The 19,395-nt window shown below is 35.6% G+C and overlaps 1 protein-coding gene across 10 annotated transcripts in view; it reads right to left on the bottom strand.

The window, feature by feature from the left end:
* Nucleotides 1-1,425: 1,425 nt before the first annotated feature.
* Nucleotides 1,426-19,395, bottom strand: part of EPS15L1 (epidermal growth factor receptor pathway substrate 15 like 1) — a 45,936-nt gene continuing 27,966 nt past the window's right edge. For 8 of the 10 annotated variants that reach the window (XM_032994704.2, XM_032994707.2, XM_032994706.2 and 5 more), the window contains 2 exons: nt 11,311-11,516; nt 1,426-6,657 (listed from right to left, as the gene is read on the bottom strand). In XM_032994704.2, coding sequence (XP_032850595.1) covers nt 6,511-6,657; nt 11,311-11,516 — 353 coding nt within the window. In that variant the 3' untranslated portion in view covers nt 1,426-6,510. Of the gene's footprint in view, nt 6,658-6,814; nt 6,958-11,310; nt 11,517-19,395 lie in introns of all 10 variants that reach the window. The other 2 variants (XR_004407308.1, XM_032994711.1) reach the window with 2 other exon arrangements.

The following is a 19,395-nucleotide window of genomic DNA, read 5'->3' as shown; positions in this document are numbered from 1 at the left end:
AGGAGGTAAAAGATGTTCAGAGTGACTAAACTGATAGTCATGTACAGCAGACAGGAGATTCAGCAATTTTCTCCCAGTAGCGCCTCCTCAAGAAAAATATGACTGCGATTTCAGGGGTGCGGAGGGCAGCAAGGGCTCCGAGAGCTCCCTTTCACTGCGCAAGCTCATCTTGGGTCCTACTTAGGTACAGTCAACAAATGCTACATTTGCTTTTGAGGTTTAACAGCTGGGCTCATAGCCTGGAGTTCCTTTATGTTCAAGTTTCCACTTGTAAATGTTTCTTCTCAACAGGATGCCTACGCTTTGCTTCCCAGTCAAGAGCCTCTTGGCCTCTACGTGCTGCTTGGTATGGGGAGTCCTTTTGGATCAGGCATGGACAGTGGAGATTGGGCAGGTGTTTGAATGAGTACATTTTCAGACTCCAAAAACTCGAGTGGGAGCAAAACACGGAGCCGTGGCCCAGGTTTTTGTAAGCGAAGAGGAGCATTACCCGATGAGAACAGTTGGGTAGGAAGTTGTGTCTGCCTGTGACACGCTACAGTCAAATCCTGGCTTCAAAATGCCAACATACTAAAAATATTGCTGGAGAGCAATTTCAAGAGAAACCTGCCTTGGCAATCTGTTGTTAACCATGCCAATGAGTGCAGAAGCAGAGTAAATAAAACAAACAGATGGGAGAATAATGAGTCAAAGTGAATAATGCCAAATAGTACGATAGTGAGGTGTGTTTTTCCAGCAAGCAGAAAGGGTTTGTCTCTGGTGATCTCTCTAACCCCTCCCAGAATAAATTGCCTGGATGTTTAGCATTGCGGCACACAAATTGTTTTGGAAAGGGTGCGGCATTGGATTTTCTGACTGGTCTGTACAGACCAAATGTGGCAGGGACAAGGAAGAAGGGGAAGGACAGAAGGGAAAACAGTGTGCGGAGGGCACCAGGCAAAAGAAAAAAAGATCTCAGCAGAGAGAATCAAACAGTTGTTCGAAGGAAGATTCACAAATTTAACACAAAAGCTTGTGACATCATGGACAAAAAAAAGTAAAGAAAGATTGCTGAAGTCTCAGAGCTCCAAAAAGTAACTTTTCATTTATTATATTAAACAATAACATTTCTCTTATTATATTAAACAATAAACACACGAGATGGGTTAAAATTAAAATACCTTTCAATTTGTTATGATATTTGAAAGATAAATATAACTACAATCATGTACATATTTGGAGATATTAGTCAAATTTAGGTCAACATTGCAGTTTCCACTTTGTGTTTTCACCTTTTTTAGGTCAGACTAAAGAATGACATATTAAAAGGGACACCAGAAGAGCACTCTATAATTGTAACAGCAGAAGGAACCATAGTCACTAGGAGTTTTCCTTTTAAAGTTAAACTTAAAGGGGAAGGCAGAAGTTGGAAAAATGAAAATTCCGTTTTATAACAAATTAGCCTTTATTTATAAAACTTTCAAGTAAAAAGAGCAGTATATCAACTGATAAAACAGGTGTGTCAATGAATAGTTAACATATTTACTCTAAAAATAAATCTTCTATGATTCCACCATACTCCAAGCAAAATTCCTTTCTAAGAAAAGATGTTTGTTGTGAAGTCTACAAAGAGATGCAATGGTTGACACACAACAAAAACTTAGCTGTTCCACCGGTGTAGGAAGGTATTTGAACTAGATCATTATTAGCACAGACCAATTCACTTTAACAGAGTTCCAACTCTAAATGTGGATTAAACAGAAATGAAATTCCTGAGAGGGAAGAATAAAACACAGAAGAAGGGAGAAATCAAACTCTTACACAAGGGAAAGCAACAATTCTACCTTGGACCAAAATTCCCTGGGCCTCAGTTCTACAGAATAAATACTCTTCTCAATGGAGAAACACTAAAGAAGAAATAGTAACCCCAAAAGGATTATAAGAAGAATCCAAGAAAAGTGCATTATTTTTGAGCAGAAGATGACAAAATAATTTCTACAAAATTTCTGACAACAGATTTCACAGATAAGAATTTAAAAAAAAAAAAAAAAAAAGAAAAAAAAAAAGAAAAAAAGAAAAAAAAAAGGAAAAAGTTACAGTCAGACACAGCTTGGAATTTCCTACACTTTGAAAGCACATTACATGAAACAAAATACAGTAAGGACTAATGATCCTCATAGGGCAGAGATTTCATAAGGAAAAATTTGCCAATATAAAAATATTTCATACAGCATTATTGTAGAAGTACTACTTTTATGAGCATCTGTTTTTATTGCAGAATGACTGGTATGTTTTACAACAAGACTATTTGAATATAACTTAGGGAAACCACTCGAGGCAAATGTGAGCATACTGGTCTATAAAGGATAACGTGGGTAATTCAATACCTGTGTCCTACATGCAAAGTTTGCGTGCGTAGGTTCAACGTGAATAATTGTCCGTCTTTCCTGTTTTAACTGTTGTGCCTCGGTGCTGTGTGCAATTCATGGTTTTCCATGAGTCATTCCAGCGGTGACGATACTCTGTATAAAACACACATGTGCCACTATAAAAGCCTACTAAACACTTTGTGATTGCTCAATGTGCCACAGAGTCTAATAATTTATCCGAGTAGAAAGCAGAATCACCTCCATTCTTTCCTCAAAGCCAAGAATGCAATGGATAGTCATTCCTCCTGAAGTAAAAGGTGGAAATGGAGGAAAAACAGAGCTGAAATCCAGATGACAATTATGTGCAACCTATATAACTGGAATGAAGCAAGAGAAATATGTTTTCCACTTTAGCGTGTGACTGTTTGGGGTGTATGTGTGTATGGGAGTAGCTCCTTAAAAATTATTTTTAAAAAAGGGAAAAAAAGAGAAAAAGCAAAACTACAAGCAAATGTAGGAGAAAAACCATTGCCTCAGCCTAGGGAAAAAAGAAAAGATGACACGACCATCACATGCAAGATCAGAAATTAAGCCTGCATTTCAAAAAGACACTTTAAAAACTCAAAAGAATGTGAAATCACATGCAGTGCAGATGATACCTACTTTCTGCCAGGTTTCTCTCTTACACTTGGCACAGCTAGAACACAGTTTTTCATGCCAATGGAAGTAATCTTGAAACAAATTCATTAGAAGTAGTCATTTCTCCTTTTTTTTTTTCTTTCACCAGAACTTTGAAATTCTAAGAACCATGATCTAATCTGTATTTCTGTAAAAATTCCATTTCTGTATCCATCTCTGTTTAGAGAATACATACATACTCACAAGCTTTAATATATAGAATATATATGCATATTCTACATATTCGTTGTATATACACATTTTATGTACAGCACAAGTAACTATATACTAGACATAGTATGTGGACATAGGTAGTATATACACACACTATTATTACATTATACAATACACTATATATATATATACACACATAGACACATATAATATGGATCTCAATGTACACTGTATATGCATTGTGTATACTCACATTTTACATATCTTGCATTGTACATATTTTCTCTGCCCAAATAGTGACAGGCCTATTTGTGCTTTAAATTTCACTGTTCTGGAGGAAGAAGATCAATGTCTTGTGATAAAAGTTTTGTTTTAGAAGAACAAGTGCAGGTATTATACAAAACACTGAGTTACAAGCGTAAGGGAAGAACATGGATAATCTTCCTTTTTATATGGAAAACTGTATTAAATACAATGGGGAGAAATCACAGCTAAGTTTTCTTCTACTGCAGTGTCTAAAAATTTGACTCAAGAGTGTTTCAGTAAACCTAAGGCTACTAAATCTAACACACTGTGCATAGAGGACAGTGTCCTTGTTCATTTGCTTAATCTTCTGTTACTGTCCAAGCAAATATGAAGAATGAGTCAATAAGGAAATAGGAAAACGAGCAATTAGTTCTAACACTATCTGGAATGCTAGATTAATTCACATTTCTGGCTTTCTGCTGAATGTCTTGAAAACACCGACTCATTGACTTAGAAGCATTATAAATTACAGTATTTTAGAGCACTGGCAAAGTAGCAGAAAGTCTTGTTATGGTACATAACTCGGAAAATGAATCAAGCTATTTAGCTCATCCACCCCATCCCACTGGAGTGACATCATCCAAGTAGTCGTCCAAAAGTGGTTTTCCTTTCTAAAATGGCACTATGTATGAATGGGGTTTTATTGTAGCAGAAGAGATACCACAAAGACTCAGGCCCAAATGAAAATGAAAAGGAGAATCTTACACATGGATACAATTTGTGTAACTTCACTGAGAATCCTGCAGCCATTCAACTTTGAAAATTGCTCTTTTATAGCAAAAGTTTTATCCCATGTTAGCCACAGACTGAAGTGTGCTCTCAGAGACTTCAAGTCCTGTACACCAACAGCAAAGATAATTTGTTGACATTTTAGTATCTTTGATCATTTAATCTAACATATTTTAGAGAAAAATCACCACAGTAGGAAGAGATTTCAAATTGGGTTCTGTAAAATTAGAAATATCTTCTACTGCATTCCACAGGGGTCATTAAAAGACCATACTCAAGATCATTATATGGTTGTTTTTGATACCAGAATGCATCTTCTCCCCTTCTGAGGGGAATTAAAAGATTCACATTATTTGTAGTACCACTAGCACAGGAGACACACAGCAAACAGGGAATTGTGACTCCTGAAACTGCATTTTGAGATACGGGGTTTCAGTTTTGTCATATGTATTGCTGCATGCGTAAATGGATGGATGTGTGCTTATGCGTGTGTACGCACATACGCAGACAGGCACTCACCCATATACCTACTTAGAGAAGCCTGAGACAAGACATGCCTCATTTTAGCTGCATTTCACAGCTAAAAACTACTAAGAAGATTGAAATGATCCAAACTGTTTCTTATCTCTGTGTAGGGAAAGCATCCAGAATAAGGCAATTATAACAGAATGGGGAAAGATTGTTTTCATTCAGTGAACAGGCACTATCTCTGTATTAAGAAAAATAAAAGTAAGGAAGCAAGGACATCAAAAATATAAATGCATTACAGATGATGAGGGAATACCACATTTTCAAAAAAATAGAGAAAGTGTTTTAAGATAAGGGCTGCATCAGTAAAAAGACAGACTGCTAAACTTTGTGTTACTACAGAACCAAGGATAGGAAAGCAGATATACATTAAGGGCAGTTTAAAATTTTGTGCTAGATGCCTACTCTGTTTAGACATAAAAGTCCAAGGCAAAAGATAACTTAAGTTTTAGAATTCTTGTAATCAGAAAAGGCATTTTTAGTAAATAATTCACAGACTTATCATAAGGACTTATTTTATATATGACATGTAAAATACATTATGTGTTATCCTTACCAGGTGGAAGTATTGAGTTCTACAGGTGTATATAAAACCTGTTCCTTCTTGGACTTACGACAGCAAGCTGTGTTTTAAAGCCAACCCAGTCTACCAGTACTTCTATAACTTACGCACAAACATCTATTTGGCAAATAAAGTCTGTTTCAACTTGGCCTTATTTCAGCTAGATTATGTTTGATCTGTAACCCCATAATATAAGATAGGTGGAATTAAAGAAACAGAGGTAGGGACTGTCTCACACAGTCAACTGGGTAACACAAATATTATGGCCTATGTTGTGGCGGTTGGAGCAAAAGAGGGTAAAACGAGTTGTAGGGATGAACACTGGTCAAGCTCATTAAGTTTTCCATTGCTTGCTTTTACATGAAAGCAGCACTCAACCTTGTATTACAATCCTGCAGTCATATCTGCTTATGAGATAAAACAAAATTTTACATAATGGTTTAATTGCCAAATTATTTCTCCAATTTACTACAACCAAATTAACTCCCTCTTTTACATCACCACATACAATTATTAAAACTCAATGCAAACCAATGTTTAAATTAGAAGAACTACTCATTTATAGAGGATTCAAATTCCTAATATTTTATAAACTTCACTATGCTTGCATTCATCATATATAAATTGCCAGATTCTTTCGTAAAAGCCACATCTTCTGGATAAAAAGGGACCATCTCATGATGAATTTATGCTGAAGATATTGAGATAGATAACGCAGATGACATACTGATTAGTCTACCATGAATTATTAAATAAATGTAACAAGTGAAAGCTAATTCTATAATATTATATTTTTATGACATTTTCTTTGAAATTCATACTGCAGCCTCAAAAAAAACATTGGAATTCAGGCAATAAAAAGCCAGATTCACAAGTTGCAATTTACTATATGCAACATTGTCTTTGAGATAAAGAAACTTTGCTTTCAGTATCTTAGGATCATACATTAAATTTCTTACAAGCAGTAAATTTTATCTAGAACATATAATACAGCTTATACAGTGTTTCCTGCATATTATGCACTTGAAAAGCCACACAGAGCCCAGTTTGACGTAACCAGCCAGTCTTGTTTAGAGTTGAAGGTGACTAAAATTATTTTCACAACATGAACCAAGAATTTAGTATTTCTATAAAAACCATGTTTAAAGTTTTCACTTGGACAGGGTGGAGCCAAAGAACCCCTACTTAAGAGTTTGGCATGTCAGCCTTACTGAGTGCAATAGCCAACTCAAGGTCTTCTTGTTCTTGTCTCCGCAATCGAGCTAGTCTTTCTTGCTCTGCTTTTTCGCTCTCACGTTTTGCCCATGCCAGCTGCTGTTCTTCATTTCCAAACTAAAAAATGAAAATGGAAAATAAATTAATAACTTTACCAAAAAGCTAGAAGAAATTTTGTGAAAAGTACAATGAATTAGACTTATTAAATATATGAATTAAGTATACCAAGCTGTCTTAGGGTAGTTCTTCTGGATTAAGATAAAAATTCACTCACTGATTTCCTCACTTCATCCTTTAATTTATTTCCTTAATTTCTTCCTCCTCCCACCAGGAAACTAACCCATCTGGGCTGCACGTCCCTGCATCCATGTCTCAGTTGTGTATGAAAATGGCCAGGGGACTGGAGCCAAACAAAAACTCCACAAACACAAAAAAAACAAGTTAGTGGTTTGGGAGCATAGCAACCTACATCCATTTTTAAGAATAGTAAATAGCTGGTTAAAAAAAAAAAAAAAGTGTTATTTACTCTTGTGCAACTCCATTGCAGAGAGTTTTATTGTAGTATTTCCTGCTAAGGGTGAAAGGTTTTAATAATGACTCTGGAGACTGCTGATTTGTGGGAAGTTTCATCACCAAATCAAAAGTTACAAAAAGTGCTTCTGTTACTGTTCAAATAATACATGCAGAGTTTTTCTAGTAAGAAATAATGTAAAAGAATCAAATTTACTTCAGCAGAGAACACTAAGGAAATATAATGCATTATAACATTGAGCTTCTAAGCCTGTTTGAGCTTCCCAAAACACATTTAAGTACACTACAGCAAAACTATTCCCAAATTATATTCCAGTATTTACCACTGAAGTATGCAAACGTTTGCTTGTCTGAAATTTTTGCACAAAATATTACAATACTTTATTGAAATCAAAACAATTTAAAAAACTAAAATGTAATCCGTTGCTGTTTAATCTGAGCGTTTGCTGAAGAGGTTGATGTTAACAGAAGCATTTGCACAGCTGCGTGGAAATGTTTGCATTATATCCCACTTCTAAAATTTGCTTTGTACTATCTTATTTTGAATGTTCAGGAAAACATATTATTTGGGGTTTTTTTGGAAGAGAAAACTACATGGAATTTATAGTTTCAATTTCAGCTGAATGTGTACTGCAAAAATTGCCCTGTGGTCCACAACATAGTAACTCTGAACACAGTGAAATCTGCCGCTGCAATAGCTGATACAGCTACACCCTTCCATGCAAGCTTGAAATATTAAACTGAGTATTAAATGCAACTTTAAGTGCTAGACCTATGCCCAGCTGCATATACACTACGTCATGGCCCCCACCCCCACCTTTTCCACTTTGCATTGCAGCTATAATTCCTGTTTTTAAAATAAATGCATTTATTTGAATTTCTTTCAACCCAGATCCAATTCTTGTTTACTCATAATTTAAATTATGCTTTATCTATGGGTTTCTGAATGCTCACAATTCCTCATTTTATTTCTTGCAATATGATTTTTCAGATAATTTCATGCAAAAGAGGACTATTTTAAAATTACTCTTCTTCAAAGAATAGCTCTGCTTTCATTGCTATCAAAATTTAGATAAGGACCTTTGCATTCAATGTTATTGAAATACAATAAAAATGCCACAGATTTTATGACATTTTACTTTTAAAACTAAGAAAACCTACTATCATTACTCATTTAAATTACATCAACTGACTGGTAAGATTTAAAAGCTCACTAAGATTTTAAAATAGATTATTTTTTTCACAATACAGTAAAGACGGACTCAAATGAAAGCAGAATTTCTCCACTTATTCCAAGAACTCAAAAAGATCATATAGATGGGATGGAGAAGAACAGTTACTATTTTCAGAAATACAATAAGCTTTGGTCAAACTCTCTGGGGTGTCTTTTTTTTTTTTTTAATGTTGAGGAAACAGTTTTACTTATATAGCTTACATCTTAGGATAAGTCTTCCAAAGCTTATGAGAGTCCCAATTATAACTTGTTTATGGTACACAAGTTATATTTTTGTGGTTAAAAATGCTGAGTAAAAAAAAAAGAAAAAAAGAAAAAAAGAAAAATAGGCAAGTGATTCACTGGAAACAAATCTGGATGTGCCTTATTACAGATGGTTAGCATAAAGTAAAATCTTCAGGAACATAACTCTGACCATTAGATAGTGAAATACACAACAGTTCAACAGTTCATTAATGCCACTGATTCTTGCACAGATTGCCTATAAAAAGGTAATGTAACTGAATTACAAGTCATTAAATACAATAACATATTTTTTGCATATGTCCAGGTTTCAAGAACTCTATAAATATGTATCACATAACTGTCATTTCATTAAAAACCTCTATCTTTTTTTTTCTTTTTCAGAAGTACAGTTAGACCCAAGGCATAAATGAGGAAAACAGCAGACTGCAGCAAAACTAATCAAATATACAAAAAGCTACACTGACTTGTGTTCACTAAATTACTAGCTTCTATTAAGACAAAAATTTTAGTTTAGTTCTAAGTGCTCTGTTTCTTGGAAATTTAAATGCTTTCTGTTGGCAGAAAGATCGCTGTTCTTGTTGTTCTATAAACTGAAGCTGGAACCTAGAAATACCTGAAATATGAGCTACTAAAAGACTTTGCTTTGTTCGAAGAATCATATTTAATGCCAGTGGAAAAGTTAAGAATGCAATGAGAATATACTTAAAATCTAAGTGCAGGAATTTGCCAGGATCTCAAAAAAAAGCCAAATTTTCTAGAGTTCTACTAAAATCCAGTGAAGGTCCTCAGGCTACTCATTTGCAACAGTAGAAAATTCCAATTAAAAATGAGGTAATTCACCTATTCAAACTTACACTATGCTGATTCTGTTCTCAGATTCCATGGACTCAAACTATGTGTCAAAAAACCTTCTGTAAGTAAAATTGCTTTTAATTTCCATTATGAACAAAGTTTCCCAAACATCAAAGAGAAGAACAATATTCTTGCTGATTACAAGGTAACTAGTACACTTAAGACTTCATACAGAAGGATTAGGAATTATCAAGTGTAGCAACATAACTGTGTCACAGGCAAGCAAGAAGAAAAAACCCAGCAAACTGAAAAGAAGAGGGATCAAGTCTCTTTTCAGTTAACACTTTTTTTTTTCTTGTAACAGTAGAAAGCAATTCACAAAACCAATTAGAAAATTAATTTCATTTGATGAAGTGCCACCCAACAGTAATTATAAGTGGCAACTGCTCAAGATCTCATTTTTCCTGCTTTTTCCTTAAAGTTAATCTCATCTCCTGAAAACCTGATGGCACAGCAAATTTAGCACTAGAGCACCCACTGGGATGGGGATCAGAGATTTTGGTTAATCACTGGATGCAACCACTCAGTGTAAGCCACACTTTTAACTTAAGAAATGCAGTCTGTAAAGCAAGACAACAATAGTTGGGTAACAGTCATTCCAGTCCATTATTTGTCTTTCACTGAAGGAAGAAATTAGATGTTGGTCAAGAAATTTCAGATAAAGCAAGTTTTATGTCTTATTTTTATTAAGAATGTCACCATTTTGTATACAATCACAGAATTTAACTGTGCAAATTCAACAGGCTAGTACTAACTGTGGTAAAGCATACATAGTATCTTCAACTTTGACGTCTTCAGTATCATAGATAAATTAAAGCACTGAGGCCAGCTAAAAGTATGCACAGATGACCTCAACTAACAATATCAAATAGGAAAGTGATACACATTTACTATTAACTAATAGCTAGGGGAAAAAAACATTAAAAATAAGCAACCTGAAAGATTCAGTTTAAAGATCTCCACTTGTTGAACACTGAACTGTGTCCATCAGAGTTAAGTAACAGATTAAGTTGGCAATTTTACTGCATGGCAATGTGACAGAACAAAAACACATGAAAGGAAGAAGAAGCCTGAGGCTGTGGATGGAACAGATTTCTATCTACTCATGGAAGTAATAAGAACCACACTACTACTACATTTACAACGACTTCCAATTCAATTATGTAACTGCCAGCACTAAACACAAAGTCAGGCTTTTAGAAACCCTGGTGTTTTTTAATGAATGAGTACCTGGCTTTGCTTTCAAACCTTCTGATACTGTCCTTCGGAGTGCAGTATGGATGTTTCTGTATTGGTTCTACAAAACAATTTTGTTTTCTTTCTCTAACAAGGGCTTTTCTACAATATTAGTAATTGCAACAAAATTTAACAGCTAAATTTCCAATCTCTGTCTCGTATACGTATCTTTATGACCACATTCCATCATATACAGCAAACATTGTGACAGGATTGTCAGAACTTTTTTCACAAACAATTACAAATACTTTATGGAATTCTTCCCTTTAAGGATTTGCTTCTCAGGATATGGTGAAATTGCTATATAAATGTTTTCAACAATTGTTTTTGAATCTTTACATCATTGGCTCCCAAAAATCAATTTACAAAATAGCCTCCATGCAACAAAAACAATACACAGATTCTGCTACAAAGAATTTGTGAGTAAAGGCACACTGTACTAAAGTAATTTAAATGCAAGTAAACCCTTTAAAATTTAGTATGAAACTTCTTTTTTTATTGAAATAATGCCTTTTTATTACAGAAGTATTAATACAAAAACAATGAGGACAGCATGAAGGTACTAAGAGACAGAAGCCAGTGAACAGTAGGTTTGCAGGTAAAACAAAAACCCAAGATTGCTGCAAGCAGAGCAGAAAGTGGTTTGCTCAGAGACAATGAACTTAACTTACAGAGCTGAAGTCTGCAAACCCCAAGGAAGAGTCTTTAGAAGTTTTACTTGAAGAGGAGGGAGCAAATGGATCTTTTCCACTAAATGGGTCCCCAAACCCCTTTTTACTTTGAAACGGGTCACTGCTGTCAGCCCCAAATGGCTGGAATGGATCATGGGGCTTGGGAAAATCTGAAGACCCAAGGTGGCTTACAGGAGTACTTTTACCTGGAAAGTTTAGGAAAAAAAAAAAAGAAAAAAAAAAAAAAAGGAGAAAAAGAGAAGTTACTTACCATGGACAATGCAAACACCTTAAATAGGAGACTGTGCTGATATACTTTGGCATCATCCATTCTTCGTGGGGTGGTTTAAAATGTAACCAAATATAATGGCATTCATTTCTCAATGCAAATCATCTCAAGCAGTTGTTTTATTTAAATGGATTTTATTATCTTACTTGTACACACTGCAATATTAATATCATCAAGATTTTAAATTATAAAACCCAATATAAAGACATGTTGTCAGAAGAATTTGCCAAGTATGACTTGAGTTCATTTTTTAGGATTAGAGACATTTCAAGTTTAAGTTTGGGATTATATAAAAGACAAAATACTTAAAAATATATATCACTAAAGATAAATAATGAGTCATGTTAAATAGAATTAAATAGTAACTTATTTGTGACTTTACAGAATGGATGCATTCTGTTTTTTTTTTTTCTGCAACAGGTTTGTCCTTCTAACACCACAAGTGCAAGGGAAAAGAGACTGATTAAGAAATCACCTTGTGCTGGGGTGCTTGCTGTGCAACCCACCCTCTGTAGGTGACTGCTTGCTCTTATATTCCACCCCAATAACAAACTAAAACGTAGGAACTATTGTGTATGCTCATAAATAATGGCTATACATTTTATTTCGTGCAATTAGAACCTCAATGGTTAATTTTTAATTTCCCTTGCAAAAGGTACTATTTTGTTAGGTCAAATAACTAGAGAGAGAAATGAAGTTTTTTTTTCCTCTTAAAAGAAGAGATGGCTCCTGACAGGTACACAATCTAGCCTCCAGGGAAAATACTCCTTCAATGAACAATCCTGATTATAATGTGTACTTGACAAAAGAAAACCTAGAAACATTTTTAAAAGAAACAAATATTTACAACTTCCTGCATAATAACCTGAATTACATATATTATTTGCATTAATAAAGCTATCTTTTTTGAAACATCCAATTCTTTGAACCATAGTTTAATAGGAATCTTATAATTTACTCACATCGGGACACTCATAGTAGGAGAGCACAGAGAAATGGAGTCAAAACCCCAAATCTCAGAGTATGTACTTGACATGTCTAAGACACAGCCTGAATAGCTTTTAAACGGTACTTTGGTAGTTGCTCATGAACTTTATAATATTTGCTCAGATCTGTGGAAAACCTCATTTGTCAAAGGGAAACAAGGATCAGGAAGCTTGCACTAAATAAATAACCTATCCAGCAGCCTGACTTCCCCTGCCATTAAATCACAGCTCAGCCTCTCCTCTCCCAGGGGCCAGCCAGAATTCCATCCTCCCTTGCCCTTGGCTTGCCAGACACAGCCCTCTGCCATCAGTAGGCTCCGCACCGCGCTGGCGGCACCTCCTGAACGACTGCACAGGGCGCAGGGGCCGACAGTCCTCAGACTCAGCCAGGTGCACATTTACAGGGGAGCTGAAAGAATTGTGCAGACTCTTACTGCATTACTGCAGTGCTAATGTCAGACTTGGGCCTCGGGTGCAATAAGGTGACCACTTGCAGGCACGCTGCTTCAGGGGAAATGGGGAGCAAGGAAGGCTGAACAAGCAGACAGAAAGAAGCACAGAAAACAAGGCACAAGCAGCAGAAGATATAACTGGATTTGATTAGTCTTTAGAGTATTCAAGGAGAACCTGATCTTAGTCCTGCAGGCAAGTCTTCCATCAAGAAAAAGACTGATGGATTTAGATTTTACCAAGGGAGATTTACATCAGATGATCTGTAACATCTTTAAAACTTAAGACTACTCAAGACTGCCTATGGAACTTGTTGCATTCTGTCACCACGTCCATGAGGTTTGAGAAATGGTTTCTAGAAATCATTCTGGTTTAGCTGTCTTGAAGGTGGAGGATAAATGTGATCTCTTGAAGTTCACTCCTGTACTATTTTTCATGGTTCAGTACATGCTCCATCCTGGTTAACAGATGTGGTAAGGATATATGGATACATATATTACCAACCACATGTGGACTTCTAAAGACAGGCAGATCAGACCAATGATTTGTCCTTCGTGAAAGGAAGTGACAAAACATAGAGGAAATACCAGCAGCATTTACTCTCCCTACAAGCATGGACCCTCCTTTACCACAGTTTCAAACTGACTTTCCTACCAACAGAGGCCACATTTGGTTCTCTGAAATGGAGTGCTGCATTTGCATTCCACTCATCACCACGGCCTTTAGGAAATCTCACCTTCAGTCACTGCTATGCAATGTTAGAGAACTAAGCAAACCTTGTAAGAGATGAGTAACTCAGCATTTTGTTTGTAATTCTCTAGATAAAAGAGCAACTCAATTTGAACTACAAAGAGAATTAATGTATCTGCATTTCTAATTTAAGGTCAAGGCAAAAGAAGAGCCCTCTACATTTTTCTCCTCTTTCCTCTATTGCTAGTTACTAGCAAGCAAATTTCCCCCAGTATCCTTCACCCTGTATTGCCCCAAACCAATTTTGATTGATAGAGGCAAAAATGACCCATTTTAAGCTGCCCTTTTCTTAGGTTAAATCTTTTGCTGTCGAAACCACTTTGTGGAATCGGTGACTGTTAATACAAATGCAGGGTTTGCAATGTATTTGCTCAGCAAACCTGTTTTTTCTAGGTGGCCTGTTTAATGTTTTTGCACAAAGTCCCTAGTGGTTTTGGAACATACGCAGAGCATCAGGGTTTCTTGTGCTTCATCTTCACAACAGATCACAAAGAATAACTTTGCTGTAGAGGAAATGTCACCATGAATACTAGAGTTACTGCTAATAATATTGAAAATCTTTTATGTACTGAGTGTCATTTTCTTCAGTTTTTTATATGCTAAAGAATAGAAGAGGGCTATAATTCTGTTATTTTGAAGAAAAGGTGAAAAAGGGAAACCCTTATAAAATCAGATTTCTCTTTAGCAGAGCAATTTTCAGGGCAGTGCCCATGCTGAATACCCCAATCCTGGCACTCACAACAGAGCCCTCAATCAACCCTCTTTCACTACACTTTGCACATTGCTTGTAGTTTGTTTTATCCTGTGACACTCAGCAAACATAGTTTCAAGGCCTGGCAGAAGTCTGTTTGGTTCAGTTAGATGTTCAAATTTACTCATTTATTAACCACAAATTAGTAATAATGACACCAGAATTATATTTCTGACATCCTTGCTGGCTTAAACCAAGTGTGAATCTCCCAGTGCAATAAGTGCATACTTAAGTACACAAAGATTTTTGTATTCCCATGTTTAGTATGTCAAGAATGTGGGTACAGTATTTCTAGAACGTAAAGCAAAAATACCCAAACCACATTAAAAAGTCACCAACTGAACTGAAGGACATTGGTAAAATTGCAATATTGCAAAATATACTCTCAGCAGTAACTGAGATTGCATTGATCTTATATTCACTGGAAAATGTTACATTTTTACATGATACTGCTCACTGTTTTTGAGGTACGGTAGTATGAAAGCGCAGGCAAACAGTTGTAACCCTTATTTGATTTTTCTGCTAATAGTTTCAGGGGAAAAAAGTTCAGAAAAAAGCAAAACAGGTCCTATTCTGAAACCACAGCAGTTTCAGCAGTTACCCAAGTGGTGCACCCAAACCACACCGAGGACTCACTTCAGCAAAAAGAGATGATGAACAAAATGGTTTACCACAGCAAATGCTGTTAACTTATAGTGAACTCCACCCATATGAAGGGTTTATCTAATTTCATACCCCACAGCAAACTTTTGGGCTGAGATCTATAGTTCAGGGCAAATATAATCTCACTGGTAGGGTGCAATTACAGAATTTCTCTTACTGAATTACAATATATTGACAATGAAACAATGAAGTGAAACATTTATAGTTTTCTTTCTATTCTATGTTTCAATGATAGTCCTAATTTTCTGCTTAGAAGAGTACCTTACTGAGCTACGAGAAGCAGCATGCTCTTGTGTATCTGAAGACTGGATTATGCATGCTCACAGGCAAACAGGGCAGAGTTGAATTGACACGACTTTAAACATTCACTAAACAAGTACTCCTTTCTAGGAAATTTTCTAAAGTGAAAAATACATTTTAAGAAGTGAGAGTTGTGCTACATAGGATAAGCAGTGATAGTGCAAGTTAAGTCCATACCTGCAATTATACTTGAACATATAATACAAGGGTTTCTACCTCTCACATCTTTTATATGGCCGAAGAAATGTTACTCTAGAGAAACTCTGGAGGCTGTGCAATATGTAAGGTGCCTCCCAGCACATCTTTCACTTGACACTTTACAAAATTTATGTATCATTCCTAACTTACTCAGCATGTTTTTCACCATCCTGCTAAATTATCCAGCTCTTCCACTGATGCAGAATAAAACTTTCATAAACTCTGAATTTTAGGAACTTACAGAAAAATGATTACTAGTTTTCAAAATGTGCTTGAAGGTTAGTTATATTAAAACCAATTTTCTATAAAATACTCAGAGGTATTTGTCTTCAACAGGGGGTATTTCTGCACTGGATTTCAAACTTAACTGGCAATAATGCTCTTTGCACAGAATCACAACATATATTATTAGTAACAGAAGGAAGAATTTTTCCTATGCAAAAACACCCTCAAAACTGTTTTTGCTTAGTATTTGCAAAATTTGCACCTTCAGCTAACCTGTAACTCTCAAAACCTTAGTCTAAGAGAAATATTCTGAAAACGATGAACTTCTTGAAAGGTGAGAAATCGTTATACATGCAGCCTAACAATCTGTTCTGAAACAGATGCTGAACAACCTCTTTCAACAATCAGTACTGAAATATCTTTACTGTGAGAGATCAGCATAAACAACAGAATCAAAGCGTGAATGGAATTTTTAGTTTGTGGCTGGGCAGGTGCTCCACCCATGAGTCATTTATCCTACACAACAAGGGATGCCTGTGCTCTAATGCAACTGTCAGGTCTTCTAGAAGGCATGAAAAATAAAAAAAGCTTTCCTGTCAGTCACAAACTTTGAGGCTGAATTTTTCACTCACGGCTGCAAATGAGGCAAAAAAATAAAGGTAAACAGGCACTGTGCTACTTGTGAATAACCCTGGGTACTCAAGAAGTTCTAAGGAAACAGGTGTGTGGTACTGCTCAGAAATAAACATAACACTCCTGTACTCCTGTGATCACACAGCAAATAAAGAACAGAACTCTCTCCTCTAGAGCAAATGATTGATCCCCACAACTTGGATATGCCCAGGCAAACAAATGCAAGGGAATATTTTACATTTTTTTCAGATTAATACAATTTTTTCTTTTGTTTGTAACTCCTAATTACATCTATTATACCTAACATGGCCTTTTTCTTCTTAAAATTATCTCACTAAATACACAGAGAAAATATCTATGCAAAATCATATCCTGGGGCTGTTGGACATGGTGCAGGTCAAAAAGAACGGCCACAAAAAAGTGATGTGTTTAAACACTAAGTATTCATAAGACATCATCTGATTTCAAGAAATTAAATCAGTAAATGCACACAACAAAGCATTCAGGCTTTGGTGTGCATGTTTTTTTAAGCAAAATACTGAACAAGCTGTGAATTCTTAATTTTAATCTAATTGAGACGTTGAAGACACAGCATAGGCAAACAAACACTGCTAAAAAAAAAAATTTATGTCCAACTCAAAGAGCAGCAAAGATCTATGCTCTTTCTTCCTCACTGAAAACTGTCAGTATGAGGTCAATGTGAACTGACAGTGCTCTTGTACTGCTTTATAGATGAAAAATAAGTCTAAAATGATAAAAACAAATCAAACCGTAAAACGCCTTAAATTTAGAGAAGTGACACGTATGAAAAAGAACTGTATTTATTGTTGTCATAAAAGAGGAGGAAGCATCAAATACAAAGGAAGACAGCAGCACAACAGGGCTGTACAAACATCGCCTTTCCGTGAGCTGCTTGCACTGCCCTTCTGATTCATGCAAGCACAGTGGTGCCTGACAGCATTAAACATCTGATTATGCAGAGGAGGAGTAGTAAGAGGCATCTCAGACAGTTTAAGAGGTGCAAAAGACATCTCACAAAGTGAGTCTAGCTCAAAAGCTTCTAGTTAGACAATCCTAGTCCAGGCAAGCCTGGAATATGCGTTCATACCCCATCTCAGTATTCACTAAGCTCTGAAGTCAAACTGCCTTCAGAATATTTTCTTTCAGTATATATTCTTAATTATGAGCATTTAAGTGGGCAAATTTATCTTAAATTTAGCTTTCAAGGTCCATGCACCATATGAACAGAATAGAAAGCTGCTCTGGGAGTTGGATTTTTCTTGCATTTCTAGCTTCTTTGGGGCTGACAACAATCTCCACCCACAGCCACACTTGTGAAGAAAGGGAGAAGGATCCTCATCCAAAGCTAAGAAATTATTATTTCTATAGATGATGAATTACAATGTGCATCACAGCTAAAGAGTTTTCAGATTAGTTCAACAAAATAAGACCCTGAAGATCTTAATAGATATTTAATAGATCTTAAAGCCCTGAGCCCTTTACATTTTTTTTTTTTTTAAGCCATCAACAGGTTCAGATACTGTTTCTCTTTATCTGCCAACTGGCATGATGAAAAAAGTAGGACTTGATCAGTCAGACTTTGCTGAAGTCAGTAGGGGCCTTTTCTGACTGCTGGTGAGACAGCAAAATATATCTAGTAGTTTTGCTATCTGTGATTTGGTAAAAAATACTGAGCCTTAACAGCTTGGCTGGTTAAATTTATTACTATTACTACATTACTATTATTCTCTAACAATTTCTAGTCACTCATACTAAATACTGTGCAAACCTTTGTGTTTGTACTGAGGTCTTCTGGTGCTCCACAGAAGCCAGGCATCTCTGAGGGATTAGAATCATACTTCCTAATTCAAGGCAGGGTGGTTAGTCCCCTATTCTGTCTTCTCAAGATTTTTTTTCCAATATTTTGATATTTCAAAACCACTACCAGACATAAAAACAATGTGAGAACATAACTGAAGTCCTTAACTCAAACACAGAGGTGTTAACCACTAACCTCTGAAATGCCAATCTATAAATTCAGTTGCCATCATACATCAGAGCTACAAAGAATAAATGGATCAAAAAACAATGCCAAAGTTCTTTGACAAACTCACTGTGTGCAGTCTGGAATAGTAATTTCCCAATATAATTTATTTTAATACTTATATTTCTAATAGCAGCTAAATAAATCCACTAGTTACTTTCTTACATGGGAAGAATTCAATATGTAGTCCTTTGAATTCCAAGGTATATGATATCTTTCTACTATTTATGTATTGGCATCCCAAAGAAAAACAGAATTTTTAAAAGTACATTAGTATTGAAGAAGTTAATTATCAATACAATACCTATCACCTCTATTAGTCACTAATATACAATATATTTAATGTGAATTGTAACATTTACACAGGTTAAATAAAGCTAACGTGATAAAAATAACTGGGTTTATTAAATAATCATTGCAAGAGGAAAGCACACGAATTGGAAAGTCCATTTGCCTCCTGTGTTTTCAGGACTTTTATATTCTTTCAAGGTTAAAAAGGTCAAAACCACTATAAGCAAGCAATAAAAATTTAGAAGACGTTCAAGGTTACACACTGGTTAGTGGTGAAGGTTCTTCCACTAATATCACTGGTTAACAGTACTGTTATAACCGCAATGTGGAATGCATGGTGCTGCATTTAAAGGAAGTGGTAAGGGTGGGGCAAAAGCAGTAGGTCCCACGATCAAAGCACTAGAGCATTGAATTTTACTTATAACCCAATCACTGACACCCACACAGCAACTTCCTGTACTTTAAAAAAAAAAAAAAAAAAAGAAAAAAAATCTGTTTCTCTCTT

Source organism: Tyto alba, unplaced genomic scaffold (genome assembly GCF_018691265.1).
Source record: "Tyto alba isolate M040663 unplaced genomic scaffold, T.alba_DEE_v4.0 Super-Scaffold_20000042, whole genome shotgun sequence".
NCBI classification, from domain to species: Eukaryota; Metazoa; Chordata; class Aves; order Strigiformes; family Tytonidae; genus Tyto; species Tyto alba.
This window is presented reverse-complemented; position numbering and strand designations above follow the sequence as displayed.